This window comes from Engraulis encrasicolus, chromosome 20, assembly GCF_034702125.1.
Source record: "Engraulis encrasicolus isolate BLACKSEA-1 chromosome 20, IST_EnEncr_1.0, whole genome shotgun sequence".
NCBI classification, from domain to species: Eukaryota; Metazoa; Chordata; class Actinopteri; order Clupeiformes; family Engraulidae; genus Engraulis; species Engraulis encrasicolus.
In genome coordinates this window covers 37,846,108-37,868,103 of record NC_085876.1, presented here as the reverse complement: position 1 = coordinate 37,868,103, position 21,996 = coordinate 37,846,108, and the positions used below count along the sequence as shown (strand labels likewise).

General features: G+C 46.8%; 1 protein-coding gene across 1 annotated transcript in view; it reads left to right on the top strand.

Moving 5' to 3' along the window:
- fam135b (family with sequence similarity 135 member B) overlaps positions 1–21,996 on the top strand; it is a 158,328-nt gene that overhangs the window by 107,896 nt on the left and 28,436 nt on the right. The window contains exon 8 of the mRNA XM_063185903.1: positions 9,195–9,348. Coding sequence (XP_063041973.1) covers positions 9,195–9,348 — 154 coding nt within the window. The remainder of the gene's footprint in view (positions 1–9,194; positions 9,349–21,996) is intronic.

The following is a 21,996-nucleotide window of genomic DNA, read 5'->3' as shown; positions in this document are numbered from 1 at the left end:
ACATAAGAATATCACAGTGAAGGCCTTTGTCCAGCATGACGAAAATGTGGACTACTGTCACGCAAACATCCCTGTTGGGTTGCCTCGATTGATTTTGAAAATGGAACTGTATCGGTAGGCTACCCGTCAGCACTGGCTCAGTTTCACTTGTCATAATTTTCAGCCAACTGATTGCCAGGCGCCAGCAATACAAACGGTGGTTATTATGATCATGCTGTTCTAGCTGGTAATGCCTTCAAATCAATGCACATAAAATTATTCTTCCAAGTACCACCAGAGATGTCTCAAGTACCACCAGTGGTACACGTACCACAGTTTGAGCATGATTATATGTATTGGGGGAGGGGCCCCTTCTGATGGTTTTTTCCCAGGCCAGATCAACGCTGCTAGTGGCCCTGTTGGTAGAGCCCTACCTACCGACACTTTTTTTCCTCTCTCCTTAAATTTCCAAATGTGTGCACCCAGCAGCCACCACACGTCTCTTTCAGCAGTTTTGCTCATTTATTGTGCTGCCTGTTTCCTATTTCTCTCTTTCTTTTTTCATTAAACAAGAAGGGTCAGAGGGTTCTTCATGGAATTCGTCTACTGCTAAACCAGCGAGCGCGTTGTGTCAGCAACAGAGTTGTATAGTACAGTAGAATCAGAAGTAGAAGTAACTCTGGACCTGGCTGTGGCTTAACCGGCTGGGCTTTTGACTGCAGCACCGGAGACCTAGCCTGGTCCTGACCATCCCATAATACTACCATTTCCATTTCATATTCATGGTCTGGACTTTGTTTGATCTGACGCGATTGCAGGAAGCAGGAAGGGCATTTTCGGAAAAAACAGGATTTAACTTGTAAGTTGTTGAACAAAACACCGGCGAAAATCCTACCGGCCAACATCGCTCCACAGAGGACAGGTACCAGACGTAGTACGGAGCCAAGTGTCTTGGCGGAAGGACTTAGGATGGCGCGCGAGGCTACCGGAGACCGGGGTTCAGGGCAGCCATGGTGTAATAGTTATGGAGTTGGACTGTAGACTGTAGATCACAGGGTTGCAGGTTCGAATCCCACCCTTACCTCTCCCTACACCTCCATCCATGGCTGAAGTGCCCTTGAGCATGGCACCTAACCCCACACTGCTGCAGGGGCTGTAACCAATGCCCTCTAATATATGTATGTCCCTTTGGATAAAAAGCGTCAGCTGAATCTCATGTAATGTAATCCTACGAGTCCTATGAGAAACTTTGGTTTAAAAAAAATAAAGTTGTCAAAAGTGTTTGTGTCAAATAATTACCAATATGAGAATGGAGATATAGAGGCTTGGGCCCCAGGGCCCCCTTAAAGGGGTATGCCACTATTTTGGGGGTTAATACAGTTAAAATCGTTGGCCGGGGTTTATAAAGGTGGTAAAATGTCTTATTTTTCATGTTAAGCGTTGTCTTGCTTTAAGACAAGTTAAAAGAGGGAATATGTCGCTAAGCTAGTGAAAGTCAATGGATCCGTGTAGCATTGTATGCTATACGGATCCATTGACTTTCACTAGCTTAGCGACATGCTCCCTCTTTTAACTTGTCTTAAAACAAGGCAACGGCTTACATGAAAAATAAGACACTTTACCACCTATATAAACCCTGGCCAACGATTTTAACTGTATTAACCCCCAAAATAGTGGCATACCCCCTTAACTCTTGCCTCCCTGGGCCTAGGCCCGGTAGGCCTGTGGAGTAATCTCTCATTAGGCATGCCTCTGCAGCCCTCCTATCTCAGCAGCAGCATTAGCAGATGGCATCACCGGGCAGCCATGACTTCCCATGGTGCATTGCACGTGCCCATCTGCAGTGACATACGGCCGCTGTCTCCGTAGTGACATGGGCGTTTCGTCCTCCGCTGCGTTAGCTAGCGTAGCATCACAGGTGCTCAGACTATAGGTAGCGCACAACTCTGTTTAACCCCTGATAACAGCGTTTGAGAGAGAGAGAGAGAGAGAGAGAGAGACAGAGAGAGAGAGAAACAGAGAGAGAGAGAGAGAGAGAGCGAGCAGAAAATTGTTGTTGACATCGTTTGCCCAAACATGCCGCCAAGAAAGACATGACAGATGTCACCGTGCTTCATTTGGGGGCGCTCATTACAGCTCATTTTCCTAACATTTTGGCTAAAGACAGGCTAGTTTTTTTGTGTGTTTCGTTCGTGAAGATAATGACAAGGTCACCTCAAAATATGTGCATCCCATCCCAGCCATCTCCTGGCCGTCTGGTTGGCTTTCGGTACTCTGTGCAGTGATACTGACAGGGGTGGCGGGGTGAGGGCAAAAGGGGTTAGTTTGTCTGTGCCCAGGAAGAAGGGGGGCCAGAATTGGGTCCTCGTTGCATTGCATGTATTGGGTAGGGCGGGTCTGGTGGAGGAGGTCCTTTCAGAGGACTTTGTTGCCTGGCCCAGCCAAAGCTGTCAGCGTCCCTGACTGTGTGTATGGGATCAATGGAGGCAGGCAGGCAGGCAGGCAGGCAGGCAGGCAGGCAGGCAGGCAGGCAGGCAGGCAGGCAGGCAGGCAGGCAGGCAGGCAGGCAGGCAGGCAGGCAGGCAGGCAGGCAGGCAGGCAGGCAGGCAGGCAGGCAGGTTGCAGTAGCTATAAAGCGTGATATGAAAGTGTCCATCCAGCTGTTTCCTCTGTGCTTGCTGCCGTGCCGACCAGCGGGGCTGCAATTACAGAGTGCGGACTCAGGTATGATGATAGAGGCCCTCACCTCACAGCCAGAGAAGCAAATTACAGTACATGTTCACTCGCCCCCTCCTCTTCTCTCTCTCTCTCTCTCTCTCTCTCTCTCTCTCTCTCTCTCTCTCTCTTTCGCTCTCTCTCTCTCTCTCTCTCTGCCTAATTTTCCTCACTCTTTCGCTCTCTCTCGCTCCCTCCCTCACTCACTCACTCACTCACTCACTCCCACAAGCACCCACACATTTATGCAAACACACACACATGTGCACAAACACACTCTCTCTCTCTCTCTCTCTCTCTCTCTCTCTCTCTCTCTCTCTCTCTCTCTCTCTCTCTCTCTCTCACACACACCACACACACACACACACACACACACACACACACACACACACACACACACACACACACACACACACACACACACACACACACACACAGTAGATGAGACCTTTTTAAATCCCATGTTTAGATTCAATGATTGTTTCAGAATAATGCCAGCAAACGCTTTTAAGACTAATCTGAATTTAGGGCCCTCTCAAGTTAGCAGTAGACATCATAATGATGAGGGAGCCACCTGGTGGTAGCAAAGGGAACGTTCAGTTGAAGGTGAATTATTTATAGAGCTGGCCCAGAGTGACTAGTTCCACAGTATTATCGATGCTTCTCTTTGAGGACCTACGTATATTGTAAAACACTGTCTGTAGCAACAAATGAATTTGTATTCAGAACACACTTGTAAGGAAATAGTTCATGCTCCTGCTGCCAGAAGCTTGTTTAAAGTGATACTGTCCCATTTTTGGAAATAAGCTTATTTTACACCTCCCCTTGAGTTTAATAATAGGCTTTTACCATTCTCCTGTACTTCCAACCGCTGTCTAGTTATGGCAGTGCAAATTCTACATCCAAGCTAACAGTTAACATTGAGTCCTATGAGACCAGTTAGCCGCGAGCTGGTCTCATAGGACTCAATGTTAACTGCTTTTGGACTCGTGCCCTACATGTACACTAACAACTGAAGCCCATACTGTAATAGAGTTGTAGTAGAAGTAGAAGTACCCTTACATGCATGGCCGCTATTATAAACAACCAGCGCAACTTCTGCGCGAGATGGCTGTGTGAAGCTAGACTTTTAGGGCTGTTTGAGGAGAGAGCAAGGTACGCGCAAGCTTCGCGTCAGCCACTTAGTGTTGACCAGTTGTGTGGGTGTGGTAGGTGGCAACTGGAGCCGATTGTTGTGCGATCGAGATAGTGGGAACTCTTCTCCGTGGGTCACAGACAGCCGGCAGAGCGTAGCGCGTGTAGAGGGAGTGAGCAGCGCGGACGACGCGCGTCAGGAGGGTGAAAGATAAGGACTCGATCAGCGGCAGCTTTACAACAGATGGCCATACATCTACAGATGCGTTACTTGGCCTACTAGCGTGCGGATGTTATCGTACGACTCTGCTCTAGCATCGAGAGGAGCTATCAACGCGAGCCTATGAACGCCCATGCACAGGGGAAAAGGGTTTGCCTCACTTCTACGTCATCCAGAAAACTGTTGGCCACATTAAGCACATCAGTGTAACACCTTTGCCTTATGCAATATCGTACATCGTAATGCAACATCATTGTGTGTGCAGTTGGAGAAGTTAAGTAACACGTCCTCTGTGAGAGTATCTGTCCAGTAAGCAGAGGAGAACATTGGGAATCTAAGAACGTATAAATGTTCTGCTACATAGGCTACATAGGTTTCTCAATATCTGTCAGTAATCTTTGATACTGTACCACTCTTCAGCCAGGTTTTATGACCTGATTTGTGCAATTGCAACGTACTGACATCAGCCGTTAGGTGGAGTTTTGTTATTACTTTTTTGTTCTTATTTATTTGAATTCGACTTATTCGTCCATGTTCTACCCTGTAGGGTACAGATGTCACTGATTCCTGAAACAGTCTTGGGGCAAAAACAATGTCCCTGCAGTAAAATATTAATTCTGTCTGAAAATCAACTACATTTTCACAAACAAAATTGAATCCCATGGGTACATGGCCACAGGGTTCTCGTCACGACTGAATACATTTCTTTGTTTGAAAATAATTATTTTAAGTGTAATTTTATATTACTTATCATGGCTAATAACAACCTGTCCACCCACTAGTAAAAACGCCTGTCCCAAGGGAACTGGGCATCATCTTCATTCAATTGACTTTAAAATTACAAAAATCACAAACCAGAAATTGAACCAATCTCACCATTATGTGGAAGCCCATATTTAAATGTGGTACTACAGATGTGCACATTAGTGGAATGTAAATAACAATATATACTATTATTTACTGACTTGGCTCAAAATGTGTTCCAGCATATTGGTCACCAACACGTCAGATTTTATTCCGTAAAAGACAATTTAGAAAAAAATCAGGAGTATGCACAAGGGTAAATGTCTTTCATTACTGAGGACCCTTTTCAAACCATTTAGCACTACTTTTGCCATACTTCACCATCACTGAAAGCTCCTCGTAAGTTTACATTTAATTTTTGTGTAGTCCTGCCAATTTGATATAATTTGTCTTTGGACACAATGTGGTAACTGAGTCCCATACCATAAACTTGTCAACCACCGTCGGTGGGTTTAATAGTATTGTATTACATTTAATGCGTTAATTAATCAAATCTTTTTGTTCAAGAAAATGGTGATGAAAGCACCCCAAGAAAAACTAGCGCGATATAAATGAAAATGGCTATATGTGAACATAACATGGCATAGATATTGGTAAAATGATGGCATTTTTTTTGTCTCACATTCACCGTCAGATTGGTTCACCTACCGTCAGATTTATTTGAGTCTTCCCTGCTCATCATGCTTGCGTTCCATCTATTATACTAAAAATGTGCTGGGTTAATGAAACGATTACTAGGCAAAGTTTAGTAATAATTTGTGATCCAAAAATGAATACACTCCTAGCCACCACTAATCTGAGGTGCATCTTGGGAGGTTTTTTTATTGTCAGGCAAAAAACCTGACGGTGGTTGACCATCTGAATGGAGTTCATTCACCCAAAAAACACACATGTTTTACGTGTTTATTGATACAGCTGTCTTTAAGCCTATTCATACAATTTTACAAGTATCTACAGTTATGTTAGCAATTGCGGGTAAAATAACTCACTTAAATACAGTAAAACAAGTGTTTTTACATCAAAATTCTGTCTGACCGCTGTTTGACAAAAACAAGAAAGGGGAAGCCCATTTTATGGAAAAAATGGTTAAACATGGGGAGCTTGGCCCCCCCAATGGCCATTCACTGCCCAGCCAAGACCTACATCAATGATAATTACACCCTCCTTATATTTTTGTGGCTAAATTTTGAACAACTTTAAAAGCATGTTTTTAATTTTTAGACCACATCATTTTCAACAACCAAGTGGCTTAACTTTCCTAGATAATCTAACTCTAATGAAGTAAAAACACATGCTCATACTGTGCAGCACCACAAAAATAAAGTGTTTATGCAAAGACATGCCCCATTCGACTTGAGAGGGCTATTTTATTTTGCTTAAATGCATGGAGTACTAATATAGGCCTCTTTTCAACCACTCTCAGATTATCTGTCAGCATTCACTTGTCAGTTCTTTAACGTCACCACCCGTAAGAAGGAGAGTTTGAGGACATTTTTAAAGGAATGTGCTTACAACAATCTTTCTCTCTAGGATCGTTGTTGAACATATCAAAGCGTAAAATGCCAATTTAAAGCCTTACACATGAATATTTGGTGAAATTACAAAAACAATTGTCTTTGTTGCGTATTTAGGCGTTAAGTAAGGCATCGAGCGTATGACGGTACATATTTTTTAAAATTAGAAAACACATGAAACAGTATTAAAATAGAACCAAAAGTGGAGAATTTTCAACATTTAAAGGCATATGTGTGAAACACAAAAAATACACACAATCACTTAAAAACTCCAAGATAAAATATGCAGCCTTAAATTCAATTACAAATTTTAATCACTACTTTAATCTGTGTGTTCCTGACGGTTGTTAGACAAACAAATCAAGGTAAGATCGGATAGAAAAGCCCTGAATTCTGAAAAAAATACATAATGGGGAGATTGGCCTATGGCGTGCATTTCGGTGAAAAGCCAAAGAAGGGACCTAGTCTACCGAGGGAAATATACCATATAATTTTGTAATTCACACTTTGTTTTTTTTTCTGTCAACATTACATACCTGTTTTAAGCCAACTTCTTTCACTCCCTTCTCAACGACATTCAGTGATGTATTAAAAAAAATAAAAGGGTGTTGGAAAAAGCCCATTGGGGGGGCAAAAAAAAAACTCAAACTTTCCATTGCCATTGTGACACAGCACTCCACACTGCACACTGCACACAACGAAATTTCATTTATGCCACATGATTCTGTGTCCAGAGGTGACCAAAGTAAAAACTAAAAGTACATTTATGGTGAAAGTACAACACTTGCACATGATATTGCCTGTCTGCATGTGGCCCGTGGAGATCACCCTAAATGAGTGCCACGTATGTCCATCGTACTGATGGAGGCTGCATGCCTCCCCCTCTAACGCCCCCCTAAGCCCCTGCCCCTAACCTGTGCGTCCGCCTTGTATTCTTTAACGACGAGGGTGCAAGCTGTGTTTAGGGGACCTGTTTAGTTCTTCCGTTTGATCCCCTTCCTCACTCCTCCTTCTCCTTCCCCTTCTCCTGCTCCCCTCATCCTCTCATCCCCCCCTCTCCTCATGGTAATTATTTCGGGCTCGGGGGCTTTGCACATAACACACACGCTCACAGCTGCGTGCCAAACAAGCGTCTCTCTCTCTCTCTCTCTATTCTCTTCTCCTCCCCTCTCTCTCCTCTCTCCCTCCGGTTCACGATCTATACAAACTCTCTCTCTCCCTCTCTCTCCTCTCTCTCCCTTCCCTCTCTCTCTCTTTTCTCCTCTCTCTCTTCTCGACTCGCTCTACTGCCCATAACTTCAATGACAAGCTGTTGCCTCGCAGCGTCTGATGGGGGTGGGGTTGGGGTTGGGGGGTCCTTCCTTGTAAAGAGATGGAGGGATTGCGCGTGGACGCCAGTACGCCTTTTTTTTCTTTTTTACGGGGCCCCCCAGGAGTGTGTTTTGGTTTAATGGGAGGGCGTATTGGGGAATGCGTTTGGGCGGTTGAATGGAGGGCACCATGCCCCCCTGTAACCCTAATGAGGGCTACTGGGAGCAATAAAGACAATGGAAAAAAAGACCTTATGCAAGGCTGTCGATCAAATACTTGTATGATACAGACCGTACACATAGAAACCATGAATGCGTTTGCACACCCACTGATAATCGCTTCTTTTTCCGTAAGAGTCCATGCATTCCAGTTGAATCATGGTACCCTAGGCCAGTGGTTCCCAACCTTTTTCTACAGGGACCCATATTTTTATTACCATTGTAAGCTATGGTGGACCCAATTAACACCATGCGGCCGCACGAGAGGGATCACCATGCATTACTCATTTAATTATCATTTCATTCCTCAATTTGTCTAGTTAAATATAGAATAACTGTTTAATGTATATCACATTACATTGTGTTGCTTCCTTCTAATGCATATATATATGTTTAAATGCACTTGTCATTTTATTCTCAACATGGGCTAATATATTAGAATACAGTTATAAAATTCAAACACCGTTAAACTCAAGAAGTCTTCGCGACCGCCACCCTGTGGATCTTTGGCGACCCATAGGTTTGGGTTACCGTGACCCATAGGTTGGGAACCCACTGCCCTAGGCCACATTTGTCTCAGGCAGATGCGTGGTCACAGAGGACATCAGGACCTTCCAGGAGTGTCGGTAGCCACAACATCCAACATGTGTATCCACAGATTCTTGGAAAGTATCTAAGGATGCTATGCCACTGGTGCAGTAGCTTGAGGAAAGATATCACTCACTCACATCATATTGCACACATTTACACAAGGTGTCATCACTCACATACTGCAAACATTTATGCAAAAAGCGTGCCTTCAGATCATTTCTAATGGCACCTTTCACTGCCAGTGAGTTGGCAGAATGTAATACTCCCATCATGTCTATCTGATTACTTTCTTCATCTTCATACTTTTTTTTCTGTAAATTACAGGGAACATATATACAGTACATATGTATGTGTGTGTGTGTGTGTGTGTGTGTGTGTGTGTGTGTGTGTGTGTGTGTGTGTGTGTGTGTGTGTGTGTGTGTGTGTGTGTGTGATGTGTGTGTGTGTGTGTGTTGTGTGGAGGTATGTTGTAAGGATATGTATGTATGTATGTGATTGTATGATGTATTAATGTTAATACATATGTACTGTAAGTGGTGTGCACTGCCTGTGACATTTGATTCACAAATACTGTACTTGGATTGACAGGTTGTGTACAAAAACGAATACCCTATATGGTACAAATATAAACCATATTTTTTTTCTAGGCTGTTTTTTACTAAAATCTACTACTCCTATCTCTGCTGTTGGCTTGGTGTGTGTGCGTAGGGGAGTTTCTACGTGCCGTCGGACAACTGTCTCCAGAGGGCTCATGCGCTGCACCGGAGACTGTGCCGCCTGCTGCTCCTGGCCCACCGAGGCCTGCGCTCGCACCACGCCGCCCTCACCAAGGCCTACCCCGAACTCACACCACTCGACGCTGGTGAGCAGCACTACTACTACTACATTACATTACATTACATTACACCAGTGTTTCTCAAAGTGGGGCGTAAGCCCCCCTTGGGGGGCGCAGAGACATTGCAAGGGGGGCTTGTGACATCTAATTTTGTTTTTTTCCCCCCAAGGAAATTATTTCCTGTCTCTCCAATAAGCAATACATTTTAAGCCCTCACCAAAATTGTATTATAAATTGTCCTGAATTTGAATAGCATAGGAAATGAACACACATCCCTCTTTGTTTTATCTCACTAGTCACCTTATCCTTTGAGTACTGCGCAGCGCAGTCGCGTCGTAAAAATCAGTCTGTCGCAAGTACTGCTATTGCTTGGGGGGGGTGGCTCAGAAGCATCCAGACCTCCGAAATGGGGGGAATAATGGGGAAAAGTTTGAGAACCACTGCATTACACTAACCGCACGAATACACTGGCCACGCCCTGAGCGAGGCGAGCGACAGAAGTAATCGACTTTGTATTGAGTTGCGCTATAAAAGTTCAGGAGACTAGAGGCGGGACGCGAGTGACAATTTGTAGTTGACCTCCTGGGAATATTATGCAAATTAGCTATGACGCGGTTCGGCGACAGCCACCACAGCCAATGAGAGTGTTGGAATGCTTGCATTCTTCTTTTAACGGACATACTCGAGTCGCTTCAAGCGCTCGTATCGTTTGAATCTCGTCGCTCGAAAATCGTCGTTTGAATCTCGTCGCAGCCGGTGTATTCGCCCGGTTAGTGATGCTTTTATCCAGGCAACTTATAGATTTTAAAGGGTATTGGTAACGGTCCCTTGAACAATGTGGGGGGTCAGGTGCCTTGCTCAAGGGCACTTCATCCATGGAGGGAGGAAAGGATTTGTTACGGTGGGGATTGAACCTGCAACCTTGTGATCTACTGCCCCTCGAGTACTATTACTATTGCAACTACTACAACTACTTTAACTTAGTCATGGTGGACAATCTTGATTCATTAGTTTACAATACAGTGCAATACAACATTACAAATTACCTGGTTTTACCAGTCCAGTTTAGTACTACTACTATTCAACACTACTACTGTTCTAACTACTACTCCTACTACTAACTACTACTAATAATAATAATACTTCTATAATACTTCTGCTACTACTACTGCTACTACTTCTAATACTAGTATAAGTGCTGCTAATGATTATTGATTATTAATAATCATAACAATCTAATGATTGCTGTACAAGAGCTCCACTAGACAGCTAGTACTATAGACTGTGGTATGTGGAGCCATCATCCCAAAGTATTGACAAACAAGTGTGTAGAGCCTATCCCAAAGAATTGACAAACAAAACAGTTATTATGTGTTTATGGTCGTGTTCCAACACATCTCTATAATAACTGTGAGCTTTTTATGCCTTTATTGACAGGATAGTATGAGATGGTGACAGGAAACAAGTGGGAGAGAGAGAGAGATGGGGGAGGATTGGGAAATGACCCCGTCCGGACTCGAACCGGGGTCCCCATGGGGCGGGCATGAAAGCCCAAATGTGGGGGGCTTAGCACGCTGCGCCACAGCGCCCTCTCGAAATAACCAATTGATAACCTAGTTAAGTGGACTTGTAGTTTTGGCAGATATGTTTTGGCAGCTTTGATTTTGCTGATGTTCTAACTCAGTGTTTCTCAACAGGGGTGCCGGGGCACCCTGGGGTGCCGCGGGCCCCCCTCAGGGGTGCCACGGAAACGTGGCTGATAAATAAATTATGTAATATAATACATACACATGTATTTTCTCTAAATTGATAATTTACTGTAATGTTAGTCAGTGGAATCTTTCGTCTGCCATTTACGCACAATATAGTAAATTTAGGTCGCCTCAGTAAGGTGCAAATTTAAACATAGGTTCTGTGACGTCTCCAAAATGTGTTACTTTTCTAAGCCTGTGTGGTATCGGATGCAATGCCATGTTACAACTTGTTAGTTTGGGGTGCTTTGAAAATGGGGTGCCTTGGCAAACTCATGGCAATAGCTTCACACATGGTGAGACACAGCCAAGGCCCAGATCAGAATAGTTTCATTTAACACAAAGCGGCCTCAGTGGCACAAAACTCTTTTTTTTTTAGCTACAATTAGCCCAATTTCTCTAAACACAAGCAGCTGACCTGGACCTAGCTGCAGTCACATGGCCACGCAACAAATAACATTACACTGCTGCCACTTTTATGCATCTAAAGCAACTTACAGATATTTATAAGGTATTGGTTACAGTCCCTGGAGCAGTGTGGGGTTAGGTGCTCATGTGCACTTGGAGTGTGGTAGGGAGTGCAGTGAAGGGTGGGATTCAAACCAGCAACCCTCTGATCTAAAGCCCATCTCCTTAACCATTGAGCCATGGCCGGCTGCGCCCAATGTGATAACCCTGACTAGAGTAGCGTGAGAGCTACCAAGACAGCCACATGGTTCCACTAAAACCCCTCCAGCAGACCCAGTAAACAAGGTACCCCTTTGTCACGCTTTTGTCGACCACTTGGGGAGAGGCCTGTCCTGGTTAGAGGGCCAGAAAAGCCTGGAATGGGTTGCTACTACTGGTGTCAACAATGATCGATTCGGCGATCCGAATCGATGCGGGGCATGGACGATCCAGAATCGATCCGGCAAGTTCCAGAATCGATCCGGCAATTTTTTTAAGTTTCAATTACTTCCATGGATATTTCGGGAGCAAATGAATGTTAAATTAAATAAAGGCACTTCAAAACATTGCAAGACTGATACAGACTGATACAGAAAACAGCCAATAAATTGTTGCTCAGTATCTGACTACTTGCCTCATCATGGCTGATTAAACATTTGCTTTGCGTTCAGTAGAAATATAATGCATTGCAATGCATTGTAGAATTGAATTGGATCAGATTGGATCGGATTGGATCTAATAGAATCGAATCGAATCGGATCTACTACCTCCCGAATCGTGATCGAATCGGATCGTGAGGGCAGTGCCGATACACACCACTAGTTGCTACTCCTTTGCTACTCCTTTAAAGGGACAATGTGCAGGAAATGGTCAAAAAAGGTACTGCAACTATGCTGCTCATTGAAACTGGGCTGCCTGCCTATTGTCAAATTTGATCTTTACATGAAAGTTTACTAAGGAATAAACAAATATTTTCTAGTATGGTCCAAGTACAGTCATTTTTGCAGCTAAAAATGGCTATTTTTGGAAATTCAAAATGGCGGACCATGGAGAAGATCTCCCTTTTCATGTATGAAAAGTGCAATTTTTCCAGTCATAATGAATACTTAGAATTTGATGCTGGTGGTAAGTATTCATGAAAAAGGTAACATTAGTGAATGGGCAGCAGGAATTCTGGAAATAAACAACTAAAAATCTCACACAGTGTCCCTTTAATATTTTGGACAATGTGAGCAAAGGATACAACAGTACAGGGCCGATGACAGCTTTGGCTGCGGCCGAGACAAATACATATGAAAGGCCAAGGGCCCCAAACCCAGTACATACAAGGTAATGAGGCTACAATTCTGGGCCCTCTCTCTCTCTCCATGGGCCCAGGTCAAGTGACCCTTTGTCCCCCCCGTCGGCTTCCCTGCAACAGTACACTGTATATGGATAGTTGAGAATGGTGTGATATTTGGTCTATAATAAATATACATTACATTACATCACATCATATTTAACACATATATAACATAACGTACACATATGTTAATGTCTCCAAATATAGTATATACACACATTTAGTGATATATTTTTCATAACCAACTCTAAATAATTTCTGCTGTATGACTGCAAAAGATTTACATAGAATGTGCAAGTCAAACCCCTCTTAGTCTCTCAGCACAACGTGTAGTGCACACATAGTGTCCGACTTTCTGGTTGCTCCCAACACCACTCAAGAGCATTCTGACACTAAGAAAGAAAACACACACACACACACACCCACACCCACACCCACACCCACACACACACACACACACACACACACACACACACACACACACACACACACACACACACACACACACACACACACACACACACACACTTTCTCTCTCTCTCACACTCACACACGCACGCACGCACACACACACACACACACACACACACACACACACACACACACACACACACACACACACACACACACACACACACACAGACAACACACACACAAGCACACACGTACACGCATTCTCCGGTATTCTGTGTTAATTGTGAGTCACGACATGCTTCCCCGCATGTTTGCTGGTCACAAGTACAGGCCATTTGGCTCACCAGCTGCACTGTAGTGACACCAGCTGCCAATGTGTAATCATATGGCAGCTTTAGCATCCCCAAACGTTTCAGGCACCCAAAGTCCCCTGCAATTACAGTCGTGACCAGCAGAGACAACAACAAGGGAAGAATTTTGTTGCAAAACAACTAATCAACCATTTTTGACTTTTGCATTTTTATTATTGGACATGATTGTTCAGACATCCTTTCATCGATGTGTGATTTCCTGCCATTCAAATATTTTGGAAACATGTACTTTTCAAGCCTACATCAAATGCATTTTGCAAGGAATTCAATGCAATTGAGTGTCCAATGCAAAAATACGTTCATTTCCCATAATGTTCCAAAATGGATATTCACCATTTTGCAATGAAACTCCTAGGGTTCTCTCGTCTCGTCTGAATGCAGTCCAGGCTTTGGTGGACAACAGTCACGGCCGGCAGGAAGGGTCATGCAAGGACTGTGTTCCCATAGTGCATTGTTATTGCAGAATTGGTCTTTAAGCTGATTAACCATTGAAAGTGCTGCGGCAGCCTTTATGACCAGTGATATCCCAGGTGAAAAAGTGGTTCAATTTAGTACAATAAAAGCATGACTGAAGTGTACTTAGCATGTTAAAAGTGCACTCGTGCTTTTTGTGCTAAGAAAAAGTATATTTACGATATGCTTATTTAAAGTGTACTTAAAATTAGATTTAATTAAGTTGCTCTCAAAGAAAGTACACTTAGCGAACCATACTTCAAGAGGACTTCGAAGATGTTTGGCTTAAGTGTATTTAGAGGAATATACTAATAGTGTTCTAATAGTGAACTTACTTAAAGTGTATTTTTTAATAACATATTGTCACGGACAGAAGACGACCCAAGAGCGCAAGTTCAAATTCAGAGTTGTTTATTGAAGGGTTCAGGGGGGAAGAGGAGTGAGTGAATCTTGAGGTCTTTGGAGGTGCCGGTTCCAGGGGTGCTAGGAGTGCCAGGGGTGTCAGGGGTTCCAGGGGTGCTTGGGGCTCTGGGGTTTTTCAGGGTCCTGTGGGTTACCTGGGGCTCACCAAGTGTCCGGGGGTTTCCAGTCCAAAGTGCTTAGTGTGTGTGTCCCCCAGTGATTGAGCGGTGTGTCGGGCTGAGGGTGGTGAATCGTCTGGGCTCGCTCATCTGGTGGTCGGAGAACTGGGGGAACACACACACAAAAGCAATATGAATGGCAGGCAGAAGTACAGACCAGGGCTAGGCAATAATCGTGGTGAGAGACAGAAGGCAGAATCGAGTTACCGGAGGGGCTGAAGATCAGAGAGTAGTCGAGATCCAGAAGGCAGGTCGGGATAGTCGGGGCAGTAGAACAAGGAGGCAGTCAAGAAAGGTTCGGTATCAGAGACAGGAGTCAGAGCGCAGACAGGCAGGTTACTGGTCCGGGTTTGAAGACGATCTGACAGGGCTTGGCTGAAAAACAGGGCTTGATATACTGGGAGAGGTTAGTGGGGAAATGCAGTGCAGCTGGCAGAGTAATTAGAACAGAGTGAGGCAAGGTGAGGATGGTGAGTGGGAAATGCAGTGCAGCTGGCCAGGTAACAAGAGCAGAGCAGGGCGGAGCCAGGTGGAGCTCGTTAGGTAGAGTAGGGAGAGAGTGAGCAGAGTGGCAGAGAATTGAATGCAATTAAGGTTGCTACCAGGGAGAGAGAGTGCTCATGACAGGACCCCCCCTCCAAGGGACGGCCCCAGTAGTCCAAGAACAACATCATGCCGGGAGGGTGGAGGGGAGCAGGCGGCGGGTCAGAACTCTTCCGAGCGGTCCGAGTGAATATCCTCATCCTCAGAAGGAGCTGGAGGGTCACGGTCGGGAGACAGGACAGGCACTGAGACAGGAGCAGGGTCAGGCACAGGACAGGAAGCAGGGCGGGCAGGACGGCTAGGGACCCCTCTTGGACGGCCCCTACGGATTGCAGGCTGATCAGGATGTAGTCGGTGGAAGTCAGTGATGAGGGTCCGGTCCACTATCCTCCTGGCCGGGATCCAGGTCCTCTCCTCTGGACCATATCCCTCCCAGTCAACGAGGTACTGGAGACCCCTACCCCTTCGCCTAGAGCGGAGCAGCCGCCGGACGGTGAAGACAGGACCGCCATCTACGAGGCGCGGAGGAGGCGGCGCCGGAGCTGCAGGGACCAGGGGACTTTCATGGACCGGCTTGACCTTGGAGACGTGGAAGGTGGGGTGGACCCGCATGGAAGCGGGCAACTGAAGCCGGACCGCTGTTGGACTGATGACTTTCTGCACAGGAAAAGGACCAATGAAGCGAGGGGCCAGTTTCCGTGATTCAACCCGCAGCGGCAGATCCCGGGCAGACAGCCAGACCTTCTGACCAACCCGGTAAGTAGGTGCTGGGGTCCTCCGTCGGTTGGCACCGACGACGTAGCTGGTTCCAGACTTCAGAAGCATAGTGCGCGCCTGGGCCCAAGTGCGGCGGCAGCGGCGGGCATACGCAAGAGCAGACGGACAGGTGGCATCCGCTTCCTGGCTGGCAAACAGTGGGGGTTGATACCCGTAGACACACTGAAAGGGGGAGAGCCCGGTGGCGGAGCTGGTGAGTGAATTATGGGCATATTCCACCCAGAGCAGGTGTTGAGCCCAGGCCCGGGGATTTTGGGAGGCCATGCACCTCAGTGCCTTCTCCAGCTCCTGGTTCATGCGTTCAGTTTGGCCGTTTGACTGCGGGTGGAATCCAGATGATAGGCTGGCGGTGGCCCCGAGGAGATGACAGAACTCCTTCCAAAAGGTTGCTGAAAATTGTGGGCCCCGGTCTGACACTATATCCTGGGGTAGGCCATGGATACGAAACACATGTTCCAGGACCACCTGGGCTGTCTCCTTAGCAGAGGGTAGTTTAGGAAGAGGTACAAAATGGGTCATCTTACTAAAGCGGTCAACAATGGTAAGGATAACTGTGTGTCCGTCAGAGGGCGGAAGACCCGTAACAAAGTCCAGTGAAACATGGGACCAGGGCCTCTTGGGTATGAGTAGGGGTTGCAGCAACCCAGCAGGAGGCTGGTTGGGGGTCTTGTTTCGGTTACAAGTGGGACAAGCTCGGATGAATTCTCTGATATCCCGTCTCATCCGCCGCCACCAGAACCGCTGGCGGACCAGATGAAGGGTGCGAGTGATGCCGGGATGACAGGCCAGACGGGATTCGTGCCCCCACTGAATCACAGGTGACCTGAGCTTTGCTGGAACAAACAGACGGTTGGGGGCGCTGGTGCTTGGGCCTGGCTGGTCCCGAAGAGCCTCCATGACCTGCTTCTCGATCTCCCAGGTGAGGGCCGCTACGACAAAGTGGCTGGGAAGAATGGGGGCTGGCATGGCGGTGGTCTCGTCCTTCTGAAACATCCGGGAAAGGGCATCAGGTTTGATGTTGCGAGATCCCGGGCGGTAGGAGAGCGTGAAATTGAAGCGGGTAAAGAACAGAGACCACCGCTGTTGACGGGAGTTCAGCCTCCTGGCTGTTTGGATATACTCCAGGTTTTTGTGGTCTGTCCACACTACGAATGGTTCCTTTGACCCCTCTAACCAGTGCCGCCATTCTTCAAGGGCGAGCTCGACAGCCAACAGCTCGCGGTTCCCAATGTCGTAGTTGCATTCGGCTGGGGTTAGCCGACGGGAGTAGAAGGCACAGGGGTGCATCTTGCCATCCTCAGCTGCTCTTTGAGAAAGCACTGCACCCACTCCCACGTCTGAAGCATCTACCTCCACCACAAACTGCCTTGCTGCATCTGGCATCTGGAGGATGGGAGCAGAAGTGAAACGTGTCTTGAGGATATTGAAGGCCTTATCAGCAGCTGATGTCCATTGGTACGGTTGTTTAGTGCTGGTTAGCGCCGTGAGTGGTGCAGCCACTGTGCTATAGTTTCTGATGAATCTCCTATAAAAGTTTGCAAAGCCCAGGAACTGTTGCAACTTTTTCCGAGACTCAGGAACTGGCCAGGAAGTGACAGCCGACACCTTCGTGAGATCCATCTGAATGCTGCCCTCGGTCACCACATACCCCAGGAATGAAACGGTTTTGGCATGGAACTCGCACTTCTCTGCCTTCACGAAAAGAGAGTTCTCCAGCAGGCGGCGCAGGACCAACTGGACGTGGTGCGTGTGTTCTGACAGAGTCTTTGAGAATATTAAAATATCGTCAAGGTACACAAATACGAACGTATTTAGCATGTCCCTGAGGATATCATTCACTAGGGCTTGAAAAACTGCTGGGGCATTGGTGAGGCCGAAGGGCATGACGAGATATTCATAGTGGCCTGTTGGTGTGTTGAACGCTGTCTTCCATTCGTCTCCCTCCCTCACCCGCACCAGATGGTAGGCATTGCGAAGGTCCAGCTTTGAGAATACGGTGGCTCCCTGCAGCAGTTCGAAGGCAGACGAAAGTAAGGGCAGTGGGTAGCGATTCTTAACCGTGATGTCGTTCAGACCCCGGTAATCTATGCATGGACGAAGAGAACCGTCCTTCTTACCGACAAAGAAGAATCCCGCTCCTGCGGGGGAAGATGACGGTCTGATTATCCCGGCGGCAAGAGAGTCATTAATGTAGTCCTCCATGGCCTTTCTTTCCGGGGCAGACAGTGAATAAAGACGACCCTTGGGGGGTGCTGTGCCAGGCAGGAGATCAATCGCGCAGTCATAGGGTCTGTGTGGGGGTAGAGATGTCGCCTTGGATTTGTTGAACACCTCTTTCAGGCTGTGGTAACAGGCCGGAACATTGGATATGTCGGGGGTAGCGCTAGATATTTCCCGGTGAACGGGCAGGGTGGCCCCCCTTAAACAGGTCTGGTGACAACTCCTTCCCCACTCACGGACTGTTCCGGTCTCCCAGTCGATGTGGGGGTTTGTGCTGACGGAGCCACGGGTATCCAAGGATGAGTGGTTGGCCAGGTGAGTGTAGGAGGTGGAACTGGATGGACTCCTGGTGGTTTCCTGACAGCAGGATTGTCACAGGGGCGGAGATGTGAGTGACAGTGCCAAGATGATGCCCATCTAGGGCTCGTGCAGGAATGGGTTGTGTCAGTTGATGATGGTTCACGCCCAGTTGCCGTGCAAGCTCAGGGTCCATGATGTTTGCTTCAGCTCCGGAATCCACAAGGGCGGCCAACGTATGAGTGGTGTCGGAAAGCTGAAGGCGGAGATGAAGCAGGGTTTTTCGGATGGAGGGAGACTGAAGATTTGTTGAGCTCACCCGGATCTCCCTTACACCTGGTGAGCTGCGGCTTTTGCCGGACAAGTGGCGACACGGTGATTTTCACCACCACAGTAGAGGCAAAGGTTGGAGCTTAGACGGCGTCGACGCTCCTCGGGAGTCAGAGAGGCACGGCCAATCTCCATGGGCTCAGGCTGATTGAGTTGGCTTTGGGACTTGACAGGCAGGGGCTGGACAGAGGAGGTATCGACCCGAGTGCGGATGGCAGGTTGACTGAGACGGCCCTTCTCCCTCCTCCGGGTCTGTATACGGCGGTCAATGCGGACGGCAAGGTCAATAGCGGCATCAAGCGTTGAGGGCGGGTCATGGGAAACAAGCTCGTCTTTGATATAGTCCGCCAGGCTGTGGAGGAAGGCTTGCACCAGTGCCTCTGGGTTAAACGAGCTTTGACTGGCCAGGGTACGAAAGTCAATGGAGAAGTCTGCTACTGTCCTATTGCCCTGACGGATGGTGAGCAGAGCTTGTGACGCTTCGGCTGTTGGCGAGCCAAGGTCAAAGACCTTTAAACATCTCCTCCTCAAAGGCACTGAAGGAGGCACAGGCTGGGGTTTGCCGGTCGAATTCCGCCGTTCCCCACAACCGAGCTCGACCGGTGAGATGTGTGATGACGTACCCCACCTTGGCTCCCTCTGTTGAGAAAGTCCTGGGCTGTAGTGCGAACTGGATTCGGCAGCTGCTCAAGAATGGTCTTACTTGCTTCTGGTTTCCATCAAAACGTTCTGGGTTCCCAATCTTTGGTTCAGGAGCGTGGGGATCTGGTGGCAGCACTGCCGGGCCTGCAGCATTGGGACCTCCAGCGGAGGGATGAAGGAGTGTCGGTGGTACAGGAACAGAAGAACCAGGGGTGGGTGCAGGTGGAGTAGCCGGATTTGAGAGTAGTTGCAGGGCTTGGGCTAGCTGTTGTTGCTGCAGTTGGAACTGTTGCTGTTGCAGCTGAAACTGTTGCTGCTGCTGCTGAAGCTGTTGCTGTTGCTGCTGGATCTGTTGTTGCTGCTGGTTGACTAGCTGGAGAAGGGAAGCGATGTCGCCAGCCATCCGATTGATGTCTCCCTCAGTGCGTTCCAGTCGCTGTAGGGCAGTCATCTCTGGCTCTTCCTCCATCGTGGTCAGGGAGTGCGCTGGGTCCATGATGGTCAGATCGTTCTGTCACGGACAGAAGACGACCCAAGAGCGCAAGTTCAAATTCAGAGTTGTTTATTGAAGGGTTCAGGGGGGAAGAGGAGTGAGTGAATCTTGAGGTCTTTGGAGGTGCCGGTTCCAGGGGTGCTAGGAGTGCCAGGGGTGTCAGGGGTTCCAGGGGTGCTTGGGGCTCTGGGGTTTTTCAGGGTCCTGTGGGTTACCTGGGGCTCACCAAGTGTCCGGGGGTTTCCAGTCCAAAGTGCTTAGTGTGTGTGTCCCCCAGTGATTGAGCGGTGTGTCGGGCTGAGGGTGGTGAATCGTCTGGGCTCGCTCATCTGGTGGTCGGAGAACTGGGGGAACACACACACAAAAGCAATATGAATGGCAGGCAGAAGTACAGACCAGGGCTAGGCAATAATCGTGGTGAGAGACAGAAGGCAGAATCGAGTTACCGGAGGGGCTGAAGATCAGAGAGTAGTCGAGATCCGGAAGGCAGGTCAGGATAGTCGGGGCAGTAGAACAGGGAGGCAGTCAAGAAAGGTTCGGTATCAGAGACAGGAGTCAGAGCGCAGACAGGCAGGTTACTGGTCCGGGTTTGAAGACGATCTGACAGGGCTTGGCTGAAAAACAGGGCTTGATATACTGGGAGAGGTTAGTGGGGAAATGCAGTGCAGCTGGCAGAGTAATTAGAACAGAGTGAGGCAAGGTGAGGATGGTGAGTGGGAAATGCAGTGCAGCTGGCCAGGTAACAAGAGCAGAGCAGGGCGGAGCCAGGTGGAGCTCGTTAGGTAGAGTAGGGAGAGAGTGAGCAGAGTGGCAGAGAATTGAATGCAATTAAGGTTGCTACCAGGGAGAGAGAGTGCTCATGACACATATTGCAATTGTACTTTTTAAAAGTGCAATATGATTACACTTCACCCAAATGTCTTCGAAGTGTGATTTTCTATAGTGCGCTTTAAAGTAAATCGCTTTAACATATTGCAAGTACACTTTTTCTAAGTGCACCATGATTGTACCTCACCCAAATATATTCAAAGTGTGCTTACACAAAGTTCATTTACCCATCATGCACCATCATGCATGTACCATCATGCAATGCACTTCTTGGAGCTAAATTTCTCAAACAGAAAGCCATTTACCTCTAAGGAATATCTTTGGTTTGCATGAAAATATTACTCATTGTTATATTCTGCGTTTATTGTAGGAGTTTTAAAATTTTAAAGTGGTACACAAAAAATGGCCATGTTCCCACCGTCATTATGATGGTCACGTATATGTTCTGGTATATATAGGCTCACACTTCCCATGATATGTTGGAGAGAGGTAAGTTGGAACTAGTTGTTCAAACACAGGATCTACGGTCACCATTAGAGATCAACTCAAATGCTCAACTGCAGGGAGGCGGAACAAGAATGAAATAAAGTGAAATGTGTATCTGAAATCGCTGTAACAATGCAATGATTGTAAATGTCAGCCGTGCTAGGCATGCATACTGTAACACTACTGTGACATGTGGCTGTCTGAAATGTACAAGCTCTGAGGACCAGCATGTATTGTAGTATTACATTTATATCATGTCTTGTACTTGGGAGTGTACTGTAAATATACTTCAAGCATACCTGTTATATATTTACAATACTTAATATGATATACTTTTTACAGACTTTAAATGTTCCAATGTAGTCCAAAGAAGCAAGAAGTTAATATACTTTTATTGTACTTCTAGTAACAATAAAATGTTATAGAAGTGTACTCAAGCACACTATTAATGCCATACGAATGCATGAAAAGCGTGTTTGGAGCATACTTTCAAAAGTATGCTTGTAGTGCACTTAAAGTTGTCCAAAAGCGGTGCCAATTTAGCATCCTCAGTGTGCTGCAAGTGTGCTGAAGTACTGCTTTAGTAGTGCTTCAGCGCACTAATAGTGCAATGAAGCGCACTTTAAATCGCCGAAAATAGTACACTTTGTACTAAGTACGGTCAAAAAAAGTACACTTTAAGTATATGGGTTTTTCACCT